This window comes from Anolis carolinensis, chromosome 6 (assembly GCF_035594765.1).
Source record: "Anolis carolinensis isolate JA03-04 chromosome 6, rAnoCar3.1.pri, whole genome shotgun sequence".
NCBI lineage: Eukaryota > Metazoa > Chordata > Lepidosauria > Squamata > Dactyloidae > Anolis > Anolis carolinensis.
The window spans coordinates 12885336-12908730 of NC_085846.1; the positions used below are offsets into that span (position 1 = coordinate 12885336).

Consider the following 23395-nt stretch of genomic DNA (forward strand, 5'->3'; position numbering starts at 1 on the left):
ATAGTGAAGCCCCTTCTTACTCTATAGTTCTATTTGTTGACACTATAATGAGTTGACAGGAGCAAACTGATTTTGCAAAGTGACTTTCCAAAAGTTACTTCGCAAAATAGAACAGATCTCAGATTTCTTCCCCCTGAGATCTGTTTTATTCAGATTTCAGAAAGAAATCTATCCCTTTCGACCCATGTCTGGTGTCATTGACAAGAATTATTGCCACACTGCCTGCACTCCTTCCTCTTCTTCTACTCTGACTTTTGACCACAGCTGAAGGAAGTACTCTGTTTATCTCAAAGCCAGCCAACTTTCCCAAGCAGCCTAAGATAGCTGTGCCTTTAATAATGTTCAGGCATAAGAGACATAAGCAGCCCAAAATATCCTTTTTCACTCTGCAAAAAAGCTTCACCTGTTGACTAACAGCTGGTGTGATGTAATGCTTTATTTGGCATTGGCACCTGAGATATCTAGGCTCACATCCCCATTGAACTATGAAATTGAAGGAAAGGTTGCATAGAAATTGAACATCAGAATGTGGCAGTCTCCTTCTCTGGAGGTTGTAAGTAAAAGCTAGATGGCCATCTGTCAGGAGGGCTCTGATTGCATGTTCCTGAATGGCAGAATTGGATTGGACTGGATGGCCCTTTGGGGTATCTTCCAACTCTATGATTCTATGAACCTACAAATAATTGGGCTTCTATAGTTTTGAGTGTTGAATCCGGACCAGGAACCTTTAAGTCACAATCTCTCAGAGGAAAGAAATAGCAGGCCTCCTTTGAGTAAACCTTGCCAAAACAACAATCAAATATCATGATACAGTCACCATATACTGAAGTCAACTTGAAGGCACATTACGATAATCAATAATCATGTTCAATACGCAAGCCTCAATTTCCTTTATACACTCATATCTCTGTATTAGCAGAGCCCCTGATGGCGCAGCGGATTAAACAGCTAAGCTGCTGAACTTGCTGACCGAAAGATTGGTGGTTCGAATCCGGGGAGCGGGGTTAGCTCCAGCTGTTAGCAACAGCTACTGCCAACCTAGCAATTCAAAAACATACAGATGTGAGTAGATCAAAGGGTACCGCTACTGCAGGAAGGTAACAGCACTTTGTGCAGTCATGCCGGCCACATGACCTTGGAGGTGTCCACAGACAACACCGGCTCCTCGGCTTAGAAATGGAGATGAGCACCAACCCCCAGTGTCGGACCCGACTAGACTTAATGTTGGGGAAAACCTTTTAACTTTGCTTATCCCTGTAGCCAATTATAGTCTATTGCAAGAGAGGGAAGAAGACAGATCAGGATTTGCGGGTAGATGTCTGGGTAATTTTCATCAGATTTCTGACCATTTTTTTTCTGACTCCCAGTAATTTAACATCGATAAATTGTCTTCTTGTCTCATGTCATTGAAATAAAGGAAGGTTCAAAGTTGATTTTAGCTTGGAAAGACTGTGAACTCCATTCGCAGTTCTGGTACGTAAAAGCAATTTCAAGAGGCAAAGGATCTGTACTGTCTCCTACAAGCGGAGGCTTTAATTCTTCCCCCCCCCCCCCCATCAAATGATACATCTGTATGTTGTTCAAGGCTTTCATGGCCAGAATCACTGGGTTCCTAAGAGTTTTCTGGGCTGTATGGCCATGTTCCAGAAGCATTCTCTCCTGACATTTCACTCACATCTATGGCAGGCATCCTCAGAGGTTGTGAGGTCTCAGAGGTTAGATCTCACAACCTCCGAGGGTGCCTGCCATAGATGTGGGTGAAACATCAGGAGATATTGCTTCTGGAACATGGCCATACAGCCCGAAAAACTCACAGCAACCCAGACATATCTATAGTTATTTTCATGGTTGATATTTTAACACTTTAGCACAATTGAACTTAACTCAGGTTTTCTTTTTAAGTTGCATTGAAAAAATTGCTGAAAATATATCAGAAATAACATTTTTTTCAGGCCAATATACTCTTGGAAGAAATAACAAGTATGGATGGATACAATCCATGATACATATTAGTCAACCTGGTTCTTGCAGAAATATTGTGAAGTCTGAAGTTCATTTGGATTTTGAATGAATAAATTAAAGCTCCAGGTTTTCCACACCTAAAATATATTTTCTATTCTGCTGCACCTTGGCAAAGGATACCCCAAAATATCAAGCATCTACATGAACTTGTAATTAAAACTGCCAATAAAGCAATTGAGAGCATGCAAATAATGGCAAACCGTGTACATCTGGAGCAAATTTGCTGACACAATTCAGTGGGTAGAAGGCCAAATATAGGCAACTGCTTTATATGAGTCAGTGATTCTTCCTTTGACTTGAATGAGCAGTTAAAGGTTACATATACAAGGGTCTTTCCCAGATCTAATGATAGAGGTCAAGGATCAAATGTGAGACTTTTGAATATACAACATGTGCTCTTATTTATAAAAATGTCATTGGGTTTTGTCAAACAAGAAAAGAACAGCAAAGTATGAATGTGATTCCAGAAAAAATGGGAAAAGACAACTTTGGCAACAGCTTTGGTCGTCTTCAGGGCTGTAGCCAGAAAAAAAAATTTTGGGGGAAGGGGGAGTTGAAACTTTTTTTTAGTAAATCATGGAATAGTTCGATAACACAACAACATTTTTATTACAGTCCAAAGACTTTTGCTCTGTAAAAGGTATAAGATACAAGGTATGCAAGGTTAGTAAGGCCAAAAATAGCCAAAACTGATTAAAACACACTATGTGGGTGGAATTGACAGCAGATAAAACTGATAAAACCAGGATTAAAACTTATAACCAGCATTTAAGATAGCAATGACCTAGGTAAAAGACTACAAAGGGTAACAGGCATGTTTCATCATGCCATAATATAAAATACTTTAAATCAGGGGTCCCCAAACTAAGGCCTGGGGCCCGGATGCGGCCCTCCAAGGTCATTTACATGGCCCCCACCCTCAGTTTTATAATATAATATTTTTATATCAGTTTTAATAATATAATATATTGTATATACATATAATATTGATAATAATATTATGTTATACAATATAATACTAATAATACCATATAATAATATTAATTATATGTTATATATTACATATTATATAATAGTATAGTGATATAGTTCAATATAGTAATATATAATGCTAATATTGTGCTATGCTAATAATATAATATATTGTATGTACATACAGGTGCTCTGAGAAGGGTGGGATATAAATGTAGTAAATAAATGCAGTAAATAAATAATTAATTTTAGACTTAGGCTCGGCCAAAGTCTGAAATGACTTGAAGGCACACAACAACAATCCTAATTAACTTGACTATCTCATTGGCCAGTAGCAGGCCCACACTTTCCATTGAAATCCTGATAGGTTTATGTTGGTTAAAATTGTTTTCATTTTTAAATATTGTATTGTTCTTTCATTGTTGTTGTTGTTGCACTACAAATAAGACATGTGCAGTATCCATAGGAATTTGTTTGTATTTTTTTTAATGATAATTCGGCCCCTCAACAGTCTGAAGGATAGTGGACCGGCCCTCTGCTTCAAAAGTTTGAAGACCCCTGCTTTAAATTATATGGTTTCAAGTATATTTTATATAGATGTCATTAAATCAAATTTCTATTTTAGTTACAAAGTTTCAAGTCTTAAAATAACTGAAAATCATAGAATCATAGAATAGTCGAGTTGGAAGAGACCTCATACAAATACGTGAAGGGAAGTCATAGGGAGGAGGGAGGGAGCTTGTTTTCTGCTGCCCTGCAGACTAGGACACGGAACAATGGCTTCAAACTACAGGAAAGGAGATTCCACCTGAACATCAGGAAGAACTTCCTCACTGTGAGGGCTGTTCGGCAGTGAAACTCTCTCCCCCGGACTGTGGTGGAGGCTCCTTCCTTGGAGGCTTTTAAGCAGAGGCCATCTGTCGGGGGTGCTTTGAATGCGATTTCCTGCTTCTTGGCAGGGGGTTGGACTGGATGGCCCATGAGGTCTCTTCCAACTCTACTATTCTATGATTCTATGATTCTATGATTCATGGGCCATCCAGTCCAACCCCCTGCTAAGAAGCAGGAAATCGCATTCAAAGCACCCCCGACAGATGGCCATCCAGCCTCTGTTTAAAAGCCTCCAAAGAAGGAGCCTCCACCACAGCCCGGGGGAGAGAGTTCCACTGCCGAACAGCCCTCACAGTGAGGAAGTTCTTCCTGATGTTCAGGTGGAATCTCCTTTCCTGTAGTTTGAAGCCATTGTTCCGCGTCCTAGTCTGGAGGGCAGCAGAAAACAAGCTTGCTCCCTCCTCCCTATGACTCCCTATGACTTCCCCTCACATATTTGTACATGGCTATCATGTCTCCTCTCAGCCTTCTCTTCTGCAGGCTAAACATGCCCAGCTCTTTAAGCCGCTCCTCATAGGGCTTGTTCTCCAGACCCTTGATCATTTTAGTCGCCCTCCTCTGGACGCTTTCCAGCTTGTCAACATCTCCCTTCAGCTGCGGTGCCCAAAATTGGACACAGTATTCCAGGTGTGGTCTGACCAAGGCAGAATAGAGGGGGAGCATGACTTCCCTGGATCTAGATGCTATTCCCCTATTGATGCAGGCCAGAATCCCGTTGGCTTTCTTAGCAGCCGCATCACATTGTTGGCTCATGTTTAACTTGTTGTCCACAAGGACTCCAAGATCTTTTTCACATGTACTGCTGTCTAGCCAGGAGTACCCCATTCTGTATCTTTGCATTCCATTTTTTCTGCCGAAGTGAAGTATCTTGCATTTGTCCCTGTTGAACTTCATTTTGTTAGTTTCGGCCCATCTCTCTAGTCTGTCAAGATCGTTTTGAATTCTGCTCCTGTCTTCTGGAGTGTTAGCTATCCCTCCCAGTTTGGTGTCGTCTGCAAACTTGATGATCGTGCCTTCTAACCCTTCGTCTAAGTCGTTAATAAAGATGTTGAACAGAACCGGGCCCAGGACGGAGCCCTGCGGCACTCCACTTGTCACTTCTTTCCATGATGAAGACGACGCATTGGTGAGCACCTTTGGTGATTGCTAATTGCTAATGATTGCTAATTGATAATTTATAGTTACAAAAGAATACTACAACATTTGTTAGAAACACTTGAAAACCAGGGTTTTTTTTAACCTGAAAAATTGGGGGTGGGGATGGGGGTTGAACCTCTACCCCCCCCCCCCCCCCCGGCTACAGGCCTGATCATCTTGGTGAATGACCTTCACAGAGAGCTAGACGGGAGAGTGTGTCCCTGCTAGTTCTCTTGGATCTCTGGGTGGCTTTCGATACCATCAACCGTGGTATTCCTGGGTTAGTTCTCCGGAATGGGTCTTGGGGGTACTGATCTGCAGTGGCTCTGCTCCTTCCTGGAGGACCGTATCCAGTTGGTGATGCTGGGGGACACCTGCTCAGACCCCTGGCCATTGACCTGTGGGGTCCTGCAAGGCTCTGTTCTTTCTCCCATGCGTTTTAATATGCTGGGAGAGGTCATCCGGAGTTTTGGAGTTGGGTGGTATCTCTACGCAGATGGCACTCAACTCTACTACTCTTTTCCACTACATTTCCCAGGAAGCTTCGCAGATCCTGTACCAGTGTCTGACAGCTGTGACAGATTGGATGAAGGCCAACAAGCTGAAGCTTAATCCAGACAAGTCAGAGGTCCTCCTGGTCAGTCATGGGGCCGATTGGAGTATAGGATGGCAACCTGTGCTTGACAGGGTCACACTACCCCTGAAGGCACAAGTCCGCAGTCTGGGGATCCTCCTTGACTCAGCACTGACGCTTGATGCTCAGGTGTCGGTGTTTGCTGGGAAGGCCTCCGCACAATTGAAATTTGTGCGCCAGCTGCGCCCATACCTCGAAAAGCCTGACTTGGCTATGGTGGTCCACGTCTTAGTTACATCTAGAACGGACTACTGCAATGCACTCTATATGGGGCTGCCTTTGAAGACAGCTTGGAAACTGCAGTTAGTGTGAAGGTTGGTGACCAGATTGCTAACCGGAGTTGGCTATAGGGAGCACACCATGCCAGCTCCACTGGCTGCCGATGAGTTTCCGGATCCAATTCATAGTACAGGTTATTACCTATAAAGCCCTTTACGCTTCAGGGCCAACCTATCTTTGAGAATACATTTATTTTTATGAACCGGCACGGGCTTTAAGATCTACTGGAGAGGCCTTCCTCTCGGACCCACCTTTGTCTCAAGTGGGGATGGTGGGGACAAGAGAGAGGGCCTTCTCGGGGGTGCCCCCCCCCCCCCCGGCTTTTGAATGCCTCCATGAGAGAGATCAGGTTAGCCCCAATCCTCCAAACCTTCTGCACACAATTAAAGACCTGGCTTTTTCGACAAGACTTCAATCATGTTTAGAATCTCTAATACAAACAATGTGATGCAGCTGCTAAAAAAGCCATCGGGATTCTGGCCTGCATAAATAGGGGTATAGCATCTAGATCCAAGGAAGTCATGCTCCCCCTCTATTCTGCCTTGGTCAGACCACACTTGGAATCACATGTGACCAATTCTGGGCACCACAATTGAAGGGAGATGTTGACAAGCTGGAAAGCGTCCAGTTACTACTCACTTTCCTAACTATACATTTTCCAGACTTGGCTGGCTCCAAAATTCCAACCTGCTCATTATTCCCTGATACAATAGACACACAGCAGATTTTCTTTCTTGCCTCTTAAAAATATTTAATGATCAGGTACAATAGTGAGAACCTGGTTCCACAATAGTTTCCACTTAGCCATATAACTGAGTAATCCTGGGCCATTTCTCTTTCAGCCAAATCTACTGTATTGTAATTCTCACACAGCCATAAAATTCACTGGGGCTTGATCTATATTGCCACAGAATGCAGTTTTGAACTCTATTATACATGTCAGCATAGACCAATACAATGCAGTGCAGTCCAGTTAAGTTGCATTATATGGGTGTACATGAGGCATGGCAAACTTCGTCCCTCCGGGTGTTTTGGACTTCAACTTCCACAATTCCTAACAGCCTGTTAGGAATTGAGGGAATTGTGGGAGTTGAAGTCCAAAACACCCCGAGGGACAAAGTTTACTCATGCCTGGTCTACACTGACCATATAATTCAGTTCCAAACTGTCTTCTCAGTGTAGACCTGAGCAACCCTCCAGTAATGTCTCTCTTAGCCTCATTTATCTCATATTTATCTCTTTTAAGATAAAAATGTACATAGCCATGAGCAAATTGGATGAAAAGTAGGATATAAATGCAACAAACAAGTTAATAATTGCAAGAAAAGAGATTCCACCTATTAGAAATAAGTTCCTAACACTGAGTTGTTTGGCAATGGAATATTTTGCCTTGAAGTTCGGTGGAGTCTCCGTTCCTGAAGGTTTGTAAGCAGAGCCTGAGTGGCCATCTATCAGGAGTGCTTTGATTGAATCTTCTTCCATGGCAGAATGGAGTGACTGGATGGCCGTTGTGGTCTCTTCCAACTCTAAGATAATAGTAAGCTAAGGATTTTTTGCTCGTGGAAATGGACTTACCTTGAAGTGCTAATCCAATCATCAACATCCAAAAATGCCACAGCACTGGTGGACCAGCCATGGTGGAGTAATATAGAAGTTCCAGACTTCAACTTTCCGGAGGGCAAGAGGTGATTCCACGGATGAAACAGAAGGGAGCGTAGGAGAGAGTGGAAAGAAGACTGAGCCTCGCTTCCGAATTTCAAAATTGTGACTTTCTCTCCTCTGCCTGGTTCAGAAGGGAGGGATAACATGTAGGGAGGAGGAGAAAAGCAAGGCTGCAGAACATCTTTCTTCCTGTACTGACACACAAAGTGGGTGGCGAAAGACTCGAACACGCATCTGGTGGCCCCCTCAGCAATGAGGAACCACGTTACATCAGCAAAGTCTCCAAGACAGAGGAAGACGTTGGCATCTGATCACTACACATGAAGGTTTTGCTATGATTAGACAAAAAGTATGGTCAAACTAGGTCGACCAGGGCATGGAGGAACAGACCCACACCAGTCATAACATTTCATTCATGTAGATGTTTCGTGAATGGTCATTAATCATCACAGAAGGACTCGTGGACTCTGTAAAATATGTGTGTTTGAGAAATCATGTGACAAAGCCCACTTCTACCCTAAATTAATGTTACCCAAATCTAGTCAAATAATTTTGGCAGATGAAGGCAGCAATTCCCAAAGGGCCTCTCCCTATCTCATACAATACAAAGGAACCCCCAGATGGCATAGTGGACTAAGTGACTTGAAGGTTGGGTTGCTGACCTGAAAGCTGCCAGGTTCGAATCCCACCCGGGGAGAGTGTGGATGAGCTCCCTCTATCAGCTCCAGCTCCATGCGGGGACATGAGAGAAGCCTCCCACAAGGATGGTAAAAACATCAAAACATCTGGGCGTCCCCTGGGCAACGTCCTTGCAGACAGCCAATTCTCTCACTCCAGAAGCAACTCAGGTTGCTCCTGACACACACACAAAAAACACAATGCAAAGCAGCAAACCCTATGCAGATCTTTCATAGCACCATAAATTTGCTCCCATTGGCAAAACGGCACACAGGTAGATCAACATCAAGATAAATTACACTTAGCACATTTGTTAAGAGAAAATCGGAGTAGGGAAAAGTGATAGCTGTACAGGCACCAAACCACTTGAAAACTGGGCGACATTTCATGAGATTCTGCAACAACCAACCAACCACAGGTGGAAAGCAGAGGGGGGAAATGAAAGCGGGTCAGCCAATGGGAGATCAAAGCGGCGTGATAACAAGCACAGAAATGGCTTCCTGTTTCACCACGACAGGAAGGGGATGTCAGCGAGAAGGTGCATAGATCTCCTCGAAGCGTCTCTCCAATCCAGCCAAGAGGCCAATCATGGTAAGAATCCAGAAAACAATCTCCACCTGTCGCTCTCTTTTTGGGTGGGGGGCTTTATTTCCATTTAGTTCCCTCTACTTAGCAGATGGTTGGCATCCCTGGAAATGACCCAGCAGTCCCTCAAAAGAGGGATGTCCCCTGATGCCACTCTTTCTTTGTATTTTAGGACAAAGATTATGTTGGCTTTGCCACCCTGCCCACCCAAGTCCACAGAAAGTCTGTGAAGAAAGGCTTTGACTTCACGCTGATGGTGGCAGGTAAGGTTCTGAAACAACAACTTTCTCCATCCTAGAAAGCGTTGCCAAATTCCCAAACTAGCAATAAGGGACAATAGAAATTCTCATCATGCCAAGTTGGCAGTTAGGAACAAGCTGTGAACAAGTTTCCTCCGACCTGAAGACCAAGAAAGACAATTAAAAGATTTCAATTAAATTAGTGATGCATTTTCTCTGCTGTCCACTTTTATGAATACATGAGGCACACACTTCTGTCTTTATGAAGGGCTTACATCCCAAAATACATAACTTTGGAGGGCTGACTGTACTCTCAATCATTTTCGTAGGAGAATCAGGACTTGGAAAATCCACTCTTATCAACAGCCTCTTCTTGACAGATCTGTATAAAGATCGTGTGCTTCCAGATGCTCAAGGTAAGTAGAGCGACTGACAGCTGTCATGGTGTGAGACAAAGAGCCCTTCCACGCTGCCATATAACCCAGACTATCATGGCAGAATAACCCACAATATCTGCTTTGAATTGGGTTATCTGAGTCCACACTGCCATATATCCCAGTTCAAAGCAGATAATGTGGGGTTTTTTTCAGCTGTGTGGAAGGGGCCAAAGAGAGGGAACCTGACTGGGAAACTCTTAATCCTGACTAATGTCTCTCCATCTTCCCGATTTCTCAGAGAGGATTCCCCAGACTATGGAAATTGTCAAGCATGCTATCGATATTGAAGAGAAAGGAGTGAAAGTTAAACTGACAGTGATCGATACCCCAGGATTTGGGGATGCAGTGGACAACACTGAGTGGTAAGAAAGGGGTCTGGGTATGCGGTTGTGCCTCTTTAGCTCAGTGGGAAAAAAAGAGAAATATTCCACACTCTAAATTTTGAATATGCAATCTCATCTGAACTTATGGTTAATTCATGTTTCTTCCTGAATTACTGTTACCATTGTTATTATCTGTTATGGGGCTGATTTTGATCTATGGCAAATCCTGGACCTAAACCCCAGGGAATACCGGGGGGGGGCACTGTTTTTTGATATTATTTTGATAAGGGTTGGAAGCTCTCTCCCAATTTCAATCTCTTTTTTTTTTCTTTTTCAGCTGGAAGCCAATTGCCCATTACATTGATTGCCAGTTTGAGCAGTATTTTCGTGATGAGAGTGGCTTGGACCGTAAGAACATTCAGGACGGGCGCGTTCATTGCTGTCTTTATGTCTTATCACCTTTTGGACATGGGTAGGATATCTACAAGCAATAGTACATATTTCTTGGTCTGTAGCTCTCCAAATGAAAGATAACAGGAGTTTAATTTGAAGAGACCTCATTTTTGTGTCAGAAGCAACTTGCGAAACTGCAAGTCGCTTCTAGTGTGAGAGAATTGGCTGTCTGCAAAGACGTTGCCCAGGGTATACTCAGATGTTTTACCATCTTGTGGTAAGCTTCTCTCATGTCCCAGCACTGGAAGCTAGAGCTGACAGACAGGAGCTCACCCTGTTCCCCAGATTCAAATCGGCAACCTTTTGGTCAGCAATCCTGCCAGCACAAGTGTTTAACCCAGCCATGGGCCAACTTGGGCCCTCCAGGTATTTTGGACTTCAACTCCCACAATTCCTGCCAGCTGTTAGGAATTGTGGGAGTTGAAGTCCAAAATGCCTGGAGGGCCCAAGTTTGCCCATGCCTGGGTTAACCCATTGCACCACCAGGGGCTTCCAGCAGACCTGATATAGCATTTACATTCAGCATTTAGTTCAACACTGGGACAGGTCAAATGAGGATAAAAGTATTACTGAGCATGTGCAAAATGCTCGTGCTGCTTATTATCCAGTCTGGGGGTATATGTGGGATAAATAAAACTGTTCGTGGACTTCAACCTTGACAGCTCCCTGTAAATTTGGAATAAATTAATGATTAGGAAAGCATGCCAACATGTTGAAACATCCTCGCCTTAACACGAAAAGTGGGCAGACAAATCCAGATTCCAATACAAACTTGGGGAAAGATGAGTAGGAAGTGGGTTTCCTAGATGTTTAGAAGCAGATGCCATGTCTCCTTTTCTGTCAGTCTTCGCCCCCTAGATATTGCTTTCCTTCAAGCCATCCATGACAAAGTCAATATCGTGCCAGTGATCGGAAAAGCAGACAGCCTGACTCCAACAGAAGTGCAGCATAAGAAAGAGAAGGTGAGGTTAATGGAAAGAGGTGTTGGAGGCCCACAGACCTATCCTGATGGGGAGCCACCTTCCCAAAGCAGGTAACTTACTGCAGTGACTCCCTGGATGTTTGGACTTCACCTTTCAAGAGCAACAGAGCCAGTGATTATGAATTCTGAGAGCCTAAGTCCAAAATATCTGAAAGGCTCCATGATGAGAAACTTTGCCTTTAATGGTAAACCTTTTACAAAACCTTTATCTCTGGTGTCTTTTCGCTGTTATGTGCTTTTAAATCATTATCAAATTAGTGATGGTCTTTCATGGTTTACTTGACTTGATAGGATATCACTAGCCTTTTTCTGAAGCCGAGAGTGAAATTTGCCCAAGGTTGCCCACTGGGTTTCCCCAAATCAGTGGAGATTGAAACCGTTGCCTCCTGAAACCTAGTTCATCACTCAACACATTGGTGGCTAGATCCTCCTAATTCCCCTTTTGGTCCCTTCTCCTCCACAACTACATTTCACGGCTATTTTAGTTGTTTCTTTCCATTCCTTTGGGTTCCCAGATCCGGTCGGAGTTAGAAGAAAACGGTATCCGCATTTATGAGTTCCCTGAATGTGACTCAGATGAGGACGAAGAGTTCAAAGCTCAGGATGCGGAGATGAAGGTGAGAATGGAATGGGGAGCAATTAAGATGCACTATGGGAAGAGAGGGACATATAGCAACCAAATCTTACAGGTCTATTTGGTGTCCTCCCTGCAGCACAGCATCCCCTTTGCCGTCATCGGATCAAGCCAGGTGGTCCGAGAGCTGACAGACAAAGTATTCAGGGGAAGGCAATATCCCTGGGGAACAGTGGAAGGTAAGATGTATTAGAGTACAAGGCTCGGTAGAGGATGCTGTGCCAAAGGAAGCGACAGATGACTTTGTTTTGTCCCTTCTAGTGGAAAACTCTGCGCACTGCGACTTCCTCAAGCTGCGAAATATGCTGATCCAAACCCATATGCAGGATTTGAAGGACGTGACCCATGAGGTTCATTATGAGAATTACCGCGCACAGTGCATCCAGAGCCTGACCAGAACTGGGGTTCGGGACCGCAGCAGCCGCGCGTAAGCAATCCCTGAGGCTCCCAGCATTTTCTCCAAAGGGGGAAGCATTCATGCATCGGGGGCTGAGGCCAAAGGGTTAATCGAGACATGAATAGAGATGGAGTTAATTCTGTTGAACTAGTCATTTCCAACGTATGCTGCTCCTACGTAAGGTGAATTCATCACAGGGTTGCCTTTGCCTGCCTCTATGGCTGAGAGATTGTGACCTGCCTAAGGTTAACCAATAGGTTTCCCAGACTGAGAACTAGAACCCTAACCTCCTGAAATCCTAGCCCATCACTCAATCCAATGACACCAACAAAATAACAGCCCCATCTCTTGGGCTGGATCACAAGCTCCTTCTTGTCTCCTTAGGAAACTGTCCCGTCAAAGTGCCACAGAGATGCCACTCCTGCCTTTGGTTGAGACAGAGAAACTGATTCGTGAGAAAGATGAAGAGGTGAGCTGCAAAAGGGATCACAGATGTGCATAGAAGGTCTTATGTTTTTTTCCCCTCATAGCCAATGAGTGTTGCAACTTTACATTCAATGAAGTTGTGACAGATCAGGAAATCTATACTGGTAAGTGAACAGGCCCCCAATGGCACAACGGGTTAAACCGCTGAACTTGCTGACCGAAAGGTTGGCGGTTCGAATCCGGGGAGCGGGGTGAGCTCCCGGTGTTAGCCCCAGCTTCTGCCAATCTAGCAGTTCAAAAACATGAAAATGTGAGTAGATCTATAGGAAGGTAACAGCACTCCATGCAGTCATGCCAGGCACATGATCTACGGACAACGCCAGCTCTTTGGCTTATAAATGGAGATGGGCAGCAATCCTCAGAGTCGGACACAACTAGACATAATGTCAGGGGGAAACCTTTACCTAACAACTAAGCGAACAAGAGGAGGAAGATGGGAAAATGCCTCCGTCTTGACTTTTATGCCTACTTTAAAGAGATACCTGTCATTTAAAACCAGCAAAGTGTATTAGTGGAAAGGGGGACAGATCCAACCTCCATGATTCTGCTTCATGGACAAATGATGGTAGTTTTTGCTTGTCTGTGTCCTTAAAGCCACCTTTAAGGGGAACCAGACTTAAGACTTATTTGGACCATCTACAGACAACTGAAAATATGTATAGGATTCAAAAGCTTCTAGTCTAGAAATTTGAGTATTAATAGCCCACTGATGAAGGATTTAAAAGTACAGATAGTTTGAAATACAATGGGATTCTAAAACTAAAAACTCCACCCTCCTTTGACTGTTTCTTCAGAATCCTTGAAGCTTTGTAACTTTTGTTTACATGCCAACTATGGAAGAGGGAGAAATGTAGGCTCTTAGTTTCTTTGTAAACTAATTGATTTGGTAAAAGACTATACTGATACAGAAGTGAGCAAAATGGAGCCTATGCCAATTTTTGCAGCTCATGGTATGTTTTGTTGCTCAAAAAAAGAAATGCATTTCTGCAAATCTCTAAAAGAGGCAATTCTGTTTTCAAAGTGATATACACTAGAAAAACAATCTTATTTCCAGCTTTTTTTAAAAAAATGAAGTGAGCTTCTTCTAATCTCTCCTGGTTTTGAAAACAAACTAAACAAATTGTAATTTTTTTGTGAAGATGCAAAACATGATGAGATGGCTTTCACTACATTTACTCAGCAGTGCACTGAGTAAATGTAGTGAAAGCCATTTCAGGAGCACTTGGTAATCGATAAAGTAACTGTCTATAATCAAGGTGGGTACAATATCAAAATGTCTCACTTTCTTTTGTTTAGCTCCGTCGGATGCAGGAAATGCTACAGAAAATGCAGGCGCAGATGTTGCAGAGCCAGGGGGAACAGAGTGACAGCCTCTGAAACACAACAGAGGTCTCACATTGTCATGGAAATCCTAGAAGGAAGATTGGCAAGGCATGAAGGAGGTCCATGAGCTTTGGCAACTTCTGTGTCAAGGGGAACTCTTGGCCTTTGAGGAAAGGAAAACCCCACTTTCCAGTGGATTAACTGCTCTTTCTTGTTTAGCCTATCCATGCTGCAGAGCATTGTAATCTCCCTGGCATAATATGGCTTCAGTAAATAGACATTGATGCTTAATGAAAATAAAATATATTTTACAATGCTTGACAAACCTGGAAAACTGCAGAACAGGTCTTTTAGTACATCCATTGTCATAAAGAAATGACTCACGAAATGGTTATCATCTGTCTATCATTCACCAAACACGTATTTCTCTCCTGAACCCCATTCCTACTCCCTCCTAATATGGGATTACATTTATGCGTTCCGATTATGCGTTCCATAGATGTGCACAAGGAGTGGCAGTATAATGGTCCACATTATCAAGAAGCAATATTAAAACAGTATTATCTGAGCTTTCATCTTAACATCATAATCCAAAGAATTCCAGCATTTGCTAGCAAAGGGAACAAAACTAGAATTTGGAGAAGCCTTGCTTAAATGAGGCAGGATAAATGGGCCATTACACAGAAGAGACATAACACCTTCTTGTCTTAAAAAAAAATAAAACCAGTTGTATAGAGGGGAGTTTATCCTTTCCTGTCCAGCCACCTTTTCCCTAATGGAGGGAAGACAGAAAACAGCATACAGGGGGCAGTATTTTTGTCAAAATACTCTCTAGAGGCAAAAAGGCCTTTCCTCCCATTACTTGGCTACAAAATAAAAGGATGTGGAAAACTGGAAACTTTGAGGCTGGATCTATACTGCCATAAAATCTAGACTATTAAAATCCAGTTTATCTGCTTTGAACTGGACTATATGAGTCTACACTGCCATATAATCCAGTTCAAAGCAGATAATTAGGATTTCATATGGCAGTGTATAAAGGGCCCTAGTTTATCCCTAGTCAGGAAGCCACTTGCACCCACATTACTTATGTTTTAGGTTAAGTGCAGGGCTTCTTCCCTCCAGATCAGTGGTTCTCCAGATGTTTTGGCCCTCAACTCCCAGAATTCCTAACAGCTGATAAAGTGGCTGTGATTTCTGGGAGTCGTAGGCCAAAACACCTGGGGACCCACGGCTCCAGATTAAGAGTGCAACTATACCTGAAGAATCACAAGAGACAAAGAAATAGCAGCAACAGACATTTACCTTATATGCAGCACATTGGGTCTTTGAATCAGGACTTAACTAGTCTCCACTTACAAAGTCTAAAAATGAAGGAAGGGGTCTCTGACCAGTTAGTCTGGGCAATATCCAAGTTATAACATCCTTCGAATCCTCAAAAAACATGGCTTTACAGCAGATGCATTTCTCTCTGGCGAAGAAGAGGCTGAGACGACTCATTCTTTCTGATACTCGGTGTATTTCTTCGATGACCCATAGACTTTCTCAACTGGGTACTTCAGGCGGTTCTTCTCTATTTTCTGGAGGGCGGCTGTGGGGAGGTCCACGCGGCATTTGTTCGCAAGGGCCACCAGGTAAATGAGGACGTCACTGAGTTCATCAGAGAGGGCTTCGCGCTCGGAGGCTGTCCATCCTGGCAGGCCTTCGGGGGCATCTTCCCGCCACTGGCTGAAGACAAGAGACAAAAACATGGAGGTGAAGGCTTGGCAAGACTCCAGTTAAACAGGGAGCAAGAAAAGCTCAGAAGGAAGGAGCTCTGGATTTCTGAAAGGGACAGACAATAAGCCTCATTCCTGCATGGAAGCCATACCCTTGGCCCCAAAAGCAGGGCGGGGAAGGCAATACACCAAATGACTAACTCCTCTATTTTTCTACAGTCAAGACTCGCATCTCCTTCATAAATGGTGAATGTCTATTAGTAATACCAATCAAATTTACAGTAATAAAATATAACATTAGGAAGTTATAGCATTCAAACATGACAACATCTCCATTTAAAGAGGATTTGACAATACAGCAAGACCCCGTATTTGTTGTCAGCCAGATCGAATTACATTAAATTGTGGGTACTGTCAGTTTTATATTATTTGGGTCATTTCTTAAGTGAAAATGAATAAGTGTTTGCAGGAATCATGTCCCATCTGTATTTGACCAGCAGCAATTAAGACACCTGCTTTAGATTGAGGGCTATTAATAGAGTCTGAGTAAGTCTTATGTTAGTGTTGTTAGAGTGTTGTAAAGTGCAGTGTTGTAGTGTGTGCTGTGATGGTGGCAAAGATGGTATTGCTGCTGAAGAGCTACTGAAGTGGAACCGAAGAGAGGTTTGAAGACGGAGAGTCCAGAAACCACAGAGGTTAAAGCGTCAAGATAAGAAAGCTTTGTGTTTGCTGCTGATATAAGCAAAGGACTGTGTTTTGTATGTTTTGTTTATATAAATCTTTCTTTACCAAAGGACAGTTTTGTTTTTGGAGTTATTCTTCTTGGACGAGGGTGCAACTTCCGCAGAAGGGGTTGAGAGTTTGGAACTCAATTGGCTAGCTGCGTCATGTACGACCTAGTGTCATTAAATTACCTGACGTTTGGTCCCAGCATACCATAGATTTGCAATGGAGGATCCCAGAGAAGTCCTCTACTGTGACACTATGACCCTTTCTATTTATTATTTTTATTTAAAATATTTATATTCCGTCCTTCTCACCCCGAAGAGGACTCAGACATATTTACAACATATTTACAGCAAGCATTCCATGCTGAGACATAAAATAATTATAAGTATAAACAAACATTAAAACATTAAAAACATTGAATATTAAACATTAAAGTCAGTTGTTTAAACCAACTTAGGACACCATGCTGCCATATAAAATCCAGATTATCTGCTTTCAATTGGATTATATGGCAGTGTAGATTTATATAATCCAGTTCTGGACACTTTGCCTCCTTTACTCAAAGAAAGAGAAAGGAATGCTATTTTGGAGTCATGATATGTTTGCAGGGAGTCAGTTCCTGATCCTTGGCATTGTTTTTAGGGAAAAGATGCGTTTTGGAAGTATTGGAAAGGTGGCAGATTTCCAAGGAAACAGTCTGGCTTAAGAGATGTTCTTCTCCAGGAGACCGAGGGAGAAAGGATATGGTAATATTTGGATGCATGAGGATGAATGTGTATATGTAATGTGAATGCTGAGTAACTGTAGGTTGTTTGTGGATTCAACACAGTTACATAGAATCTGTATGTCTGTATCTCCAATGTCGTTCTTTGTGTAAAATTGTAAAAGTTCTGATATACTCTCTCACACTGAAATTGCATTAAAAAGAACTTTTGTTTAAAAAGTATTCATGACATCCCAATCAAAATGGTTATGGATGAGGAAAGAGACGGAGCTTTCTACTGGAATGACTGCACTGTGTGAGAAAGGCTTCAACAGACCCATGAGATATTCCCAAAGTTGCTCTGGTATCGCCCAAGGAAGTACCACTTGGCCTGTTCTATTCTCTTGGAAATGTGACTCTTCTGGACTGAAAATCTCAGCTGGTCTTGAAGTCCAGAAAGGAACACTTCCAAGATCCAATAAGTATATTCTAAAGTCCATACTTACAAGAGTTCTGCCAACTCTCCAACTTCCCCAACGAGTGCAAGAAGCAGGTTTCGAGGCTGGTGGTACTTTCCCCAGCCACGCTCTGCTGCAAATGCAATCTGGAGCTTGCGACTGTGGGAAACATAACAAAGAGACAGGGATCAGGGCAGGATGGACAAGAGTTTGAGACCAAAGAGAATTCTGCAGGATGCAAATCAAAAGAAAGGAAGAAACTGAGGTTGACTCTATGGAGACAGTGAATGGGGTGTACATAGGGTGTCTCACATGTCTTCCAAGGTGGGTTCAGCGCTGAACTGAAAAGGCTCTGTTGCATTTCTGAGCCCGTCATGCGCGGATGCCTTATTTGTTTCCTCCTCTTTTGTCTTCTGAGAACAAGCCAAGGAGCACGATCCCTGAATGAAAAAAACCCAGAACAACAGAAAACATGAGGAAAACATTCCTTGCCAGTTTCTATCGTTAATTTAAAATGGAACAGCATACTGTTTGGTGTTGAAAGCCAAAACTGGCAGCAAAGTAGGCCAAGCACTGGCATCGTATTCCCTACTTAATAAACCAGAATCTTTCTGGGTCATAGAATAAAGTGACACTAGATAGCTCATCCCAAGACACTAGGTATTATAATAGTTCTGAGTTCTGCTGTTTCACTCTCAGGACCATTTACTATTGTGGTTGTATGCTTCGGTTCATTTCTGACTTATGGAGACATTACAGTGACCGTGGCAATTTTTCATGATGCTATCTTGTCTTGTCTTGATTGGAAGACCATCTCTTAGTTACTCTGCAGAATTAAACTATAGTATATTAATCTCCTTGATTCCCAGTTATAATTGGAAAGTAAAAAGGACTAGAACTATAAAGAGCATTGTGCATCAACATTACAATTTGACACTTCTGGGGACTTCCAACAGGTGTAATTTCTTTTTTCATCAGAAAGTGGGCAATTTGGTTGGATTAAAGGCCGCAAAAACTAAGGTGAAGTTGGAAGCAATACTGTGTTGTCGAAGGCTTTCATAGCTGGAATCACTAGGTTGTTGTGCATTTTCTGAGCTTTATGGCCATGCTCCAGAAGCATTCCCTTCTGATGTTTCATCCATATCTATGGCAAGCATCCTCAGAGGACCTCACAACCTATGAGGATGCCTGCCATAGATGTGGGCAAAACATCAGGAGAGAATGCTTCTGGAACATGGCCATACAGCCCAGAAAATGCACAACAACCCAATTTTGGATACTGTCAGGAGCAATTTTGGATACGCCAGCACAAACTCTCACTTCAGGACAAAAACTTAAATTTAATACTGATATTTTTAGCTTTAACAAAATTATTAAATGCCTAGATTATTGTATATTTACATTCATAGGAATTTGCAAAAAAAATTGTTCAGAAATTTTAATCAAATACATGTCCTTTACCCTCAAGCATTCTAACGAACCTGATTATTCATGTAGTGGTGATGCAACCATTGTGCAACCATTTTACTATATGAAGCTTATTATCAATTAATATACATTTGCATTTATATTCATTTGCATCTATACTGTAGAATGAATGAGGTTTGAAACTACATTGACTGCCACGGCTCAATGCTATGGAATCCTAGGAGTTGTAGTTTGGTGAGGCACTCTGCCAGGGAAGAATAAAACCTTGTAATACTACAACTCTCAAAGTTTCATATCATTGAGCCATGGTAATTAAAGTGATATCAAACTGCATTAATTCCACAGTGTAGATGCACTCTGAGTTAGACAGAAGAAAAATAGAAATGACAGCTTGGCATACCAATTCCAAAGCAAAAGCAGCGCTGAGGATCAAAATTTGCCCATCCTGATATAAAGGAAGGTACTACAACACACACATTTTTTCATCTGGTATAAATGAGGTTTAAGTGGGAGTCTTAGGAGGGTTAAGCAGACCTTACACCTTCCTAACCTGCATGGAGAAATTTAATCTATATTTGATCAAAGTGTATGTGTATGTATATGTGCATATATATATGTGTGTGTGTGTGTGTGTGTGTGTGAGAAGCGGCTTGAGAACATACTGCAAGTCGCTTCTGGTATGAGAGAATTGACAGACTACAGAGACATTGCCCAGGGGATGCCTGGATATGTTAGCTGGGAGGCTTCTCTCATGTTCCCACAAGCTAGAGCTGACAGACGGGAGCTCATCCCATCTTGAGGATTTGAACCGGCAACCTTCAGATCAGCAACCCGACCTTCAGGTCAGTAGTTCAGCCAACACAAGGGTTTAACCCACTGCGCCACTGCAAAGCCCATATTAATATGTATATTAATAATATTTTGTTTTATATTGCTGTTTTAATCATGTTGTACCCTGCCTTGAGTCACAAGGAGAGGTGGGCAATAAATGAATTATTATTATTATGCAAAGACACAATTCACCAATGCATAGATGCCAGCCATTACCTCAGTCTTCATCATGGTATTACTACAATTCTTTGAAAGGCTAAGTCCTGCATTATCAAGGGGTGTCGCACAATCTGGAGTGGCACATGTTTGATATTTGGTGGAGTTCATGTGATGCTGGAGGACGGCATAGTTGGCTTTCACCTCAGACTCACAGACCCTGCAGGCCGCCATTTGCTCGTCTTCCACCACAGGCCGAATCCAGTCCTTCAAATCCGCCTCCTTCTCCAAGTCTCTGCAGTACTTTTCCTCTTCTTTGTCTCTCTTACACAACGTCATCATTGGCAGGTCTGCAAGGAAGGGAACAGGCTGACTTTGTAAAACAAGAGTGGGAATCATGTGGCCCATCCAATGACTGTTGAACTCAAAGTTGCAGCAGACTAGTTGGCATAGAATTATTGCAGCTTAACACCACTTTAACTGCTATGGAATCTTGAGAATTGTAGTTTTAGAATGCCTTCAATCGTCTCTACCAAAGAGCGGTGCCCCACCAAACTACAACTCCCAGGATTCCATAACATTGAGCCGTGGCAGTTAAAATTATTTCAAACTGCATTAATTCTATAGTGTAGATGCACCCTATGACCCAGGGTTTGAATCCCTGCATATTGGCGATGAAGCCCTCTGGATTACCTTGGTCAAATCACACCCTCTCAATCAAGAAAATCCTAATACAGTAGTCTCACTTATCCAACATTCGCTTATCCAATGTTCTGAATTATCCAACGCAATCTGCCTTTTAGTAGTCAATATTTTCATGGTGCTAAATTTGTAAATACAGTAATTACTACATAACATTACAGTGTATTAAACTGCTTTTCTGTCAATTTGTTGTAAAACATGATATTTTGGTGCTTAATTTGTAAAATCATAATGTAATTTGACATTTAATAGGCTTTTCCTTAATCCCTCCTTATTATCCAACATTTTCACTTATCCAACATTCTGCTGGGCCATTTATGTTGGATAAGTGAGACTCTATTGTATAAGTGAATGATTTAAAGACTCATAAATGTTCAAACAAGGGTCCAGGGAGCCAGCCTCTCCTCTCAGCCTGACCTACCTTGCAATGTTGTTGGTACTGTTGGAATTCAACCCCCTACTGTCAAAGTCTGCAGTCCTCAATGAGGAATAGTTAGTTCGCTTAGAATAGGCTGAGGAAAACTTCTTCCCCCCTGATTTCTGAATGATAGTTGGAATGTACCTATTTCTTCTCCCCTTTCTATTTCTGTTCTCATTCTGACTGGTTATGTGGAATTGATACTTTGCAGGTGCATGCCTTTTACTTCTGACTTCTACTTTTTTACATCGTAGTGTGTGCTGTATGTGTAGAGACCTCTCTCTGCTTGTGTGCGTTAGAGAGATGGGAGTTTGAAAGAAGCTCAGACCCAGTTATTTACCATTTACTATTAAGAAATGTAGTTATTATTGTTCGTAAATTAACCTTTTTATAAAAGATTTAATTCTGGATAATTGCTTCCTAAGTTCTTTACAGGCACATGGCACTTCATGCTACTTGCTGTGAGCTGAATGCTCAACTATAAGTAATCTGTGGATGATCTGCTGTAGCTTTTTGGGAATTTTCCCTATCAGAAAATCCAAACAGTTGTGAGCATAAAGGGTCCCATCTACACTCTAAAACTGATGCAGTTTGACACCACTTGGACTGCCATGGCTCAATACTATGGAGTCATGGGAGTAGTGGTTTCACAGGTTCTTCAGCCATCTCTGGGTACATCTGCTGGTGTATCATCAAACTAAAAATCCCAGGCCTCAACAACATTGAGCCATGGAAGTTAAAGTGATGCCCAAACTGCATTACTTCTATAGTGTGGATGCAACCAGAGGGACAGGAGGAAAGGCAGGCTATAACTTGTATTGCTTATTCGTAGATGTGTATAATTAATAAAAATTATTTAAACATAAATAACAGATTAATTACACAAGGATGCGAGAAACAGCAGCAGAAAAGATCACGAGCACAACCTACCTTAATTGCACTGAATCGCCTAATGCAAAAATCCACGCAAAAAAGACCAAACACTGATTTCAAGAAGCCACGTGGTTTTTTTCCCGGGTTCAACACACGGACAGAACTCCCAGTGTGCACCAATCAAAATGCAGGCATTCAGGTGAGCTCTAATTGGATAGCGCGGCAATGACGAAAGCATCTATCACCCAATCAGAGAATGCTGGAGGCAGGCTTTGTGAAGATCACTGCACACAATAGGGATGGAAGAAGGGGCGGGACAAGGAAATGTTTTGATTCTTTAGAGTGGCAGTAAAAGCAGCCAATAGGGAACGCGATGGCCTACAGGGTGCTTGCATATATAATTAGCAGGATAGGTTTGCTCACAAAGTTTCAAAGAAAACGCAGATGGATCTGGATACAGGGAACTGAAAGATCGAGAGAGTATAATAAAACGTTTAAGCCTGAGGCAGAGGGTGTTGATTGGTGTTTATGTATTTGCCTAAAAAAGGGACAAAGGACCCATTCACACTATACAATTACAGCAGTATTACCCCACTTTAACTGCAATGTTTCCATCTAATGATGAGATTTGCAGTTGGAAAATGTCCTAAAGCATTTTGGCAGAGAATTTTCAATATCTTACAAAACTACGAATTCCTAGATTCTACAGATTAAAGTCATGGCAATTAAGGTGGTATCAAAGTGCTATAACTGTGTAGTGTGGAAGGGTAAGTTTTCCCTGTTATGCTTAATTTCTGATCGGCAAGCTCTTACAGGCACAGCAACATCTTTGGCTGGATATACACTGCCATATAATGCAGTTTGAACTGCATTGTATGGCAGTATAGCCCCAAGCTATGAGAAGAGTGGTGGCGCAATGGGTTAAACCCTTGTGCCGGCTGAACTGCTGACCTGAGGGTTGGGTTGCTGACCTGAAGGTTGCTGGTTTGAATCCGCAAGATGGGGTGAGCTCCCGTCTGTCAGCTCTAGCTTGCAGGGACATGAGAGAAGCCTCCCAGCAGGATGGTAACATATCCGGGCATCCCCTAGGCAACATCTCTGTAGACAGCCAATTCTCTCACACTAGAAACGACTCACTGTATGTTCTCAAGTAGCTTCTGACACGATAAAAAAAAGAGAAAACCTTGGAACTCTTAGCAAAAATAGCCGACTCGGACACAAAGTGGGATTCATTGGGACTGGACC

The 23395-nt window shown here is 42.5% G+C and overlaps 3 protein-coding genes across 4 annotated transcripts in view; 1 reads left to right on the forward strand and 2 right to left on the reverse strand.

The window, feature by feature from the left end:
* Positions 1–7947, reverse strand: part of itgal (integrin subunit alpha L) — a 51120-nt gene extending 43173 nt beyond the window's left edge. Inside the window, exon 1 of the mRNA XM_008120989.3 lies at positions 7511–7947. Within this exon, the coding sequence (XP_008119196.2) occupies positions 7511–7571 (61 nt within the window). The 5' untranslated portion in view covers positions 7572–7947. The remainder of the gene's footprint in view (positions 1–7510) is intronic.
* An 823-nt stretch (positions 7948–8770) lies between these two features.
* Positions 8771–14522, forward strand: septin1 (septin 1). Its single transcript, XM_003227689.4, has 11 exons — positions 8771–8866; positions 9033–9123; positions 9429–9515; positions 9775–9898; positions 10197–10331; positions 11157–11274; positions 11810–11911; positions 12008–12107; positions 12190–12355; positions 12710–12794; positions 14108–14522. Exons 1-11 carry the CDS (start codon positions 8864–8866, stop codon positions 14186–14188), a joined length of 1092 nt encoding a protein of 363 aa, XP_003227737.2. The 5' UTR covers positions 8771–8863; the 3' UTR covers positions 14189–14522.
* An 897-nt stretch (positions 14523–15419) lies between these two features.
* Positions 15420–23350, reverse strand: dctpp1 (dCTP pyrophosphatase 1). Of its 2 annotated transcripts, none has more exons than XM_062984050.1 (5): positions 23122–23350; positions 20218–20507; positions 18055–18182; positions 17791–17901; positions 15420–15862 (listed from the first exon to the last, which is right to left on the reverse strand). In XM_062984050.1, the coding sequence occupies exons 2-5, from the start codon at positions 20497–20499 to the stop codon at positions 15631–15633; spliced, it is 753 nt and encodes a 250-aa protein (XP_062840120.1). In that variant the 5' UTR covers positions 20500–20507; positions 23122–23350; the 3' UTR covers positions 15420–15630. The 2 variants fall into 2 exon arrangements, with proteins under 2 accessions (XP_062840120.1, XP_003227749.2); XM_003227701.4 differs by lacking the exon at positions 23122–23350 and adding an exon at positions 22208–22379.
* Positions 23351–23395: the final 45 nt, after the last annotated feature.